Genomic DNA, 6921 nt, shown 5'->3' with positions numbered 1-6921 from the left:
ATCAAGTTTTTCATTTTGATTACATGTAATTGAACTGGCAAAAAAAAAAAAAAAAAAAAAACGGTTAAAGCAAACAACCAAACAATAAAGGATAAAAGTATCCTATAACCAAGTAAACACCTGTTAGTCCTTCCCCTTTAAGACTTTTAAATAAGGTCACATTTATTCAGTCAACAAACATTTATTAAGCACCAGCAACTTTGCCAGATGCTAAGAAATATGTGAACATGAGACCAGGCTCCCGCTTGACCGGATACTTCTGCATTAAACGGTCTTGCTAACTACTACATTATACTTTATCTCTGCTAGTATTATATTTTTGGGAAAGTCAAAGCCATAACGATGCCTCTCCTGGAATACTTTTAAAGTTTCTTTGTGGCAAACTGACAGAACTCTTTGTTTAACTTAGAGAAGAAAGAGACAGTCTCGAGGACCCTTTTGACGAGCAAGGTGATGGCCGAGCAATATGGCGGCTGGCGACCCACGAGGCGGTTTAGCCCAGTTTAGGCCATTCGGTTGCGCTTGTGGGCTGGGGAGTATGTGTCGCCATCACCACACTGGGCCGAGGTGCGCTTGCGGGTCCCCCCACTGTCCAGGTGGAGGGCCATTTCTTCGGAGTCGAAGGGGTTCGAGTCGTCCTCGAGGAAGCTACTTCTTCGGTGGCCGTCGCCGGCCATACCGCTGCCTTGAGGCGGGGAGCCGGGTGCTCCGGATTGCACGCTGATGCTGGCCATGGCGCCGCTGAGGCCGTGCAGGGCGATGGCCTCGTGGAACGGCTGCAGGTCGACGTCCACCGACGAGCTGGATTCGGTGGCCGCGGCCTGGCTGGGTGCCCCGGCAGGTGGCTTCGGGGGCGTTCTCAGGGCGCGCGGTGGCGGAGTCGCGGGGGGCACCTTGCCACACAGGAAGCTAATCAGATCTTCTCGAAGAATGGTGCTCCGGCCCTTTTTTACCCATTCCAGCACATCTTTGATGCGACGATGGTTGCCAACCTGGACACCCAGGTCAAAACTTCGTTGGTGGGCATCCCCGCTCTCTTTGTAGAGGCTGGTCACAGCCGTGGCCGCACTCTGGAAGGGGTCCCACAAGGAGAGTCCTGGCTGTTGGCACCCCGTATCCTTGTAGAGCTGGGCCACAGCGGTAGCTGAGATCTGGAAGAGGTGCCACAGCTTCTGCTTCTCGCTCTTGAGCCCCGCCGCCTCAGGGGTCGCCTCCTCCTGCATATCGGGGGGCAACTCCTCTTCCTGCTCAGCCTCGGCCAGGCACTGGCGTTCCCACTTAGAGAACCAGTGCTCCTCGGCCTCGCCCTCCTTCGGCTGCTCCTCCATCCTCCTTCTTCTGGCCGCTCCTCTCCGCTACCGCCGCCTCCTCCTCCGCCTACTCTTCTCCTCCACCTCCACCTCACCTCCTGCTCCGAGCTCCCCTCCTCCTTCTGCAGCCGCCGCCGCCGCCGCCTCAGCAACCTCAGCCACCACCACCTCCTCCGCGTGCGCCGGCGGGCGGGAGCGCGAGCGGCGGGTCCCTGAGGCCAACTGTTCCGGCGCGCGCCGCCCGCGGCCCTGGTGCACGCCCCGCCCCGCCCCGCCCCGCCCCGCCCCGCCCGGCCCGGCCCGGCCCCCGGCTACGGCGCGGAGATAACTCCGCAGCCGCGGGCGCCGCCTCACTGCCCCCTTCCGGCCCTGCGGTCCGCTCCTACGGCCCCCCAACGGCGCCGCGGCCTCCCCGCAGCCGCCGCGGCCGCTCGGTCGCCGCCGCCGCGGCCCCGCAGCTCGGTCCCAACCCCCGCTCCGCCGCGGCTGCCGCTCTGGGAACTCGGAGGGGGGCCGGCTGGAGCGCTGCCTCAACGCGGCGCCTGCCTACCGCTTGGCCCCCTTTTCACACATTTTTGAGACTTGTCGGCTTCATCCAATGAGCTGATCAAATTTTACATCCTATGTTGCCAGAGAGGATTATGGGGCAACTTCATGATGTCGATCACATCCAGGGCGCCGATCCGGGAAGGCCGGGGGTTAGAGTGGAAAGAGCACGGCCCTCGTGAATAGGCAGGCAGTCTGAATCCCAGCAATGCCCCCCACACAGTAGGTGCCCAGGAAAAGTGTTTTCCGTGGATCGAAGCAGTAATTTTGTAAAGGAAAAAAAAATCACATCAGGCATTCCCCTCCGCCCCCCCGCCCCCGCTTTTCGGGCCTCAGTTTCCCCAAGTGCCCAGCAAGGTTGCTGGATTGGGTCTCCGGAAAGCACTTCCAGTCGTGATTTGGAACTTTACTGCTGTCCCTGTAAAGCACCTTTTCCAGGCTAGTTGCATACTGATCAAATTCTAAGAGTTACGGTCAGAAATGGCATTGATTTTTTTCCCCTCATATTCTTTCAAGGTTTTTTGTCATAAAAAAATGGGTTGGGGGGTTTTATTTGCGGTTTACTTTCAATTACTGAAAATTCCAGGATGAAGAAGTAAGAGGAAAGAAAATAGGAAAATGAAATCCCAAACGTGGGATTTTCTGCTCCAGTGTAAAATTCAGTGCCTTTTAGGAAAGAAAAAAAAAAGTTTACCTAATTTACAACACTCCAAAAATTCTAGCTACTTAAAACACCATAAGAATACCAAAATTGAGCTAAAACTGTATGTGATACTGAAGTCTTTTTCTTGGGTTCAGTAACAACCCCTTGTAATGATGCAGTCCTTTTTTTCATTGCAGACAATTCCAGATCAAACTGTGTTAAGAAAAATCACTGAGCTAAGAATAACATCAAAAATGGGAGGAACCAACGTAATAATTTTTATAATTTTAGAAAAAAAGTTTTGCAATTTTTGTTGTAGAATATTTGCTAAGTCTCCAGAAAGCCTTCCAAAGATAAAGGAAGCTAAACCTTCTAGCAAAATATGCTTAATAATTCCCAAGTATGAAACTTAGTATATAAAAATGATATAATCATTAAGCTTCATCTTTCTTGAAAGAAATACATGTTTCTAAGTTAAATATAAAAGAGAAGAAGAAGAAGAAGAAGAGGGGATTGTGCCCTTTCTCTGCAAACCGGGCTTTTTCACGATTCATTAAACCCTTTTTCCATATGTGTAATTGGACTCTTCTCATTTACATAAACGAGGGATGAGGCAAAAGACCTAAGATCAGCCCAAAAAGGAGGAATACGTTTCTCATTCTCCTATGTTTAAAAAAATATTGTAGAAGAAAACTCCCAAGAAGGCAGAGCCTTCTCCCCCCACTGCCCTACACACACCCACATATACCAGCCCTGAAACAGTTCATGGCCAAGGAGATAGCGGGTTTGCTAGAGCTTTAAGATTGCCCTGTACATGATGCCTCACAGTTATTATCAGAGGCACATGTTTTTATTTTATATTCTCTAAGTAAAAATCTTGGACCGAAATGACCGACAGTAGGACACCATATCCTATTTTCTCCCCTCATTTTTGATTGGGTTAAAAACCAAGAAGAAAGACTGCACTGTCTTTGAAAGAGCACAACCCTCTGCTTGGGCTTGAGTTGCCTGGCTGGTATCCTCCATTCATTTGGTTTCAGCACCTGATTAATTAGTTAATTAGTACTTAGAGCTGACTAGCCCCGGTCGGCAATTTTCCTGCCCTGCATGGTGAAATGTTGAATCCAGCATTGAAATTTCTGTGTCGCACACCCTAATTATTATCACCCCACTACTTTTTAAACCATTGCACCAAATTATTATAATAGACAGAGCCAGACAACTGTGTGGGAATATGTTCTTTCTGAGAAATAATGGTAGACTTAATCAATATTTTTCACTGTTGCCCTTAACACATTTAAATAAAACAACTGAACGGGAAAAATTCTAATTCAATTAGCCTCCAACTCCTTCCATAGAGAAAATGATTTTATACGAGAGAGAATTCAGAAAAATCACACCAAAAATTTTTAATGTTTTATCAGTGCCTCGGATTGCAAAGAGTGTGTTTACAAGATAACCTATCTGAGGTTTTTCTCCTATATACGTCTAAAATGTGAGGAATTTTTAAAAAGAATAGAAAATGGAAACCAAACCAAACCAAAAAAAAGATCATCTTAACTAGCTGTAAGGAAATGATGCTATCTGTGTGTGTTTCGATGGAAGTACTTTTGATGTTTAAAATACTGAGACAGTTTAGGAATGAGTTTTCTATAGGAAAAAAATATTCCTTGGCCACTGCCCCATTCTTCCATAAATCTGATGTCATAGCTAAGGTTAAATATCAAGTAGGGATAATTAGTTTTAGGAAGTAAGTTAGGACACAAACCTAGGAGTCTAATTTTTGGCAGTTCTCAATGTACCATTGCCAAAAAGGGACCCAGTGTGTCAATGATTTTCAATATTGCTGGTAGCTATTTTCACCTGAAGCAACCCTTACATATCAGTATTTGGTTGCCTGTAATTGTAAGAGCTGAATGGCACACAAAACTGGATACACAACCACACAGATCAGTACATGGGTCGGACTGAAAGCAAAAGTAAACACCAACCTTAGGAAATGAAAGAAGTTAAAAGATAAGTGTTAAGGACCTTATTCTTTTTGGAGAATAAAACAAGATTTAGTAGCTTTCCACTTAATTTAAATGAAAAGAATCACTACCTTACATATTGCAGTGATAATGTAATGGGGAAAGAAAACAAAAAAGTCTTTGTACAAATGACACCTCCTATAGTTGTTGTGAAGAAACTTTTCCCCTTGGTATCTGCTAACAAATTCTAATTAATGCTGCACATTCCTTTACTGAAATCATTTAATGCGTAACAAGGGGGGTAAAAAGAAATGCTGAATACTCGTGATTGCCCTGTTAGAATTATGGGAGTGAAAGCCTGGGGCCCCAAACTTACTGTCTATTAAAGCCAAGCTTTGAAAAAGAAATGCAACCTACAAAAGCTGTCAATCTCCCTTGCCCCTAAAGCCTGGGTTCACATGGATTCAAGTGACAGCCCTCCTCCCCCATGCACAATACATCAATCTGTCTCTCCCACAAGCACCCACAGCCCATTGTGCTGGCCGCAGGTGCCTATTATGGCACCCATGGCTGCCTCCCACAGCTCCGCCCCTGAGAAACAGGAACTGCAGACAATGGAGCCCTGTGGGAAGACAGAGGTGGGTGTTGGGAGGGATAACAGACAGATGGTAAAGGGTGTAGGGTAGTAAGGTAGTTTCAAAACAAATGCCAAACATTCAAAATTATTGCTTTCGTGTGTCTCCCCTTCTGAATTGCCTTTGCTTCAATCACCATCTGCCATAATTGTAAAAACACTTACCTGTTATAATGAATATTTGCTCCCCTTTTTGGGTAGCTGTGGAGGGGATGACCTTCAATATTCTACTCCTCCTGTTTAGCCCTCTAGGTTTCTCAAGGTCACAGACTGGGGAGTTTCAGTTAAGCGACACCACAAGACAATATAGGGGAGAGAAATAATATTTATAATTTTTTGCAAGGTTTGTCATTTCCCTCTGAGATTAGTTTTGGGCTCCTTAAAGGCCAAGGGTTATAAAAACCTGTTACTACGGGTAATATATTTGTGAAATCAAAGTACTATAAGACTTCTTACAAATGTCAAATCAGGCAAGTGGAAATTCTTAGGCCATTTCTTTTCTGGCAAGGAGTCACATAAAAGGAGATGAGGTGGATTTAATAATAAAAGTACTGGGGCTTCCCTGGTGGCAAAGTTAAGAATCCGCCTGCCGATGTAGGGGACACTGGTTGGAGTCCTGGTGCAGGAAGATCCCACATGTCGCGGAGCAACTAAGCATATACACCACAACTACTGAGCCTGCGCACCTCGAGGCCGCGAGCCACAACAAGAGAAGCCACCGCAATGAGAAGCCTGTGCACCACAACTAAGAGTAGCCCCCGCTCACCACAACTAGAGAAAAGCCCGTGGGCAGCAACAAAGACCCAAAGCAGCCAAAAACAAAAATAAATAAAATAAATAAATTTATTTTTTAAAAAACGTACTGAACTTTTCTGATGCAGCCTCTTTTCCTATTTCCAAGCATGTTAACCATAAATAAAATTGTTTAAAAAATTACTGAATACTATCACATCGAGCGCCACTATCAGAAGAAGCACATTTTAAAGATTTTATTTCATAAAATGTCACTTGTCTATGGTGTTTTTAACCTTCTGAGTTATGGACTAATTAAGAAGCAATAAATGGAAGAATTAAGATATATTCCCCAAGCGCATATATTCGTTCAAGTAATTTGATTTAGTTGCTTTTGCCCTTAATTTATCATCCCAATATACCACCTTATTCCTGTTTACAAGATGAGTTGTCATAAATCAAAACCAAGCTAACAATAATTTCATCACTACTACTACTACCTGTCTCAAACAAAAAGCAACCAAGAAAAATCTGGCACAATTCTAAGTCATGGTCAAGAGGATTGGTGACTTGTTGGGATGAGGGTACTGCCAAAATAACGCCAGGGACTAAAACCAGCCAGTTTTCCTGAAGCCAACAAGAGGGTCTTAGTTTGCTGTCAAAAACTACAAACTATGCTTTAACTAGGGACTGTCAGGGATCCAAGTGCGCTCCTGGCCAGGGAGAGCTTAATTAGCAGAGTTGGTTTGGGTTTTTAAATTACACAAGAAAAACAACCAATACGGTATGAAAGCATACAGTGGTCTAATGTAGCACAAAATTCACTATTCCATTGTGTGTGTGTGTGTAGTGATTTTGCACATTTCATTAACAATTTAAACTTAGATTTTAAACATTATTTTTATGCCCATTACTAGGACATGTTTCTTTTGTTTTCTTCTTATACATCCTTTTAGAGATTTTAATGTATTTATCTCCAAATACAAATATGCATGCTCCCTTTTTTATATAAACAGCAACATACTACATATACTTTTTTTTTTTTACCTGAGATATCTTGGGATCAGTCCATATCAGAACATTAAG

General features: G+C 44.9%; 1 protein-coding gene across 1 annotated transcript; it reads right to left on the bottom strand.

Annotated features, from left to right (window-relative positions):
- Positions 1–503: 503 nt before the first annotated feature.
- HAPSTR2 (HUWE1 associated protein modifying stress responses 2) lies at positions 504–1328 on the bottom strand (the record flags this gene model as incomplete). Its single annotated transcript, XM_079727183.1, has 1 exon — positions 504–1328. The coding sequence occupies one exon, from the start codon at positions 1326–1328 to the stop codon at positions 504–506; it is 825 nt and encodes a 274-aa protein (XP_079583309.1).
- Between the last annotated feature and the right edge of the window lie 5593 nt (positions 1329–6921).

This window comes from Hyperoodon ampullatus (assembly GCF_949752795.1).
Source record: "Hyperoodon ampullatus genome assembly, chromosome: X".
NCBI classification, from domain to species: Eukaryota; Metazoa; Chordata; class Mammalia; order Artiodactyla; family Ziphiidae; genus Hyperoodon; species Hyperoodon ampullatus.
Note: the sequence above shows the minus strand (reverse complement) of the source record. Positions and strands in the feature narration are given on the sequence as shown.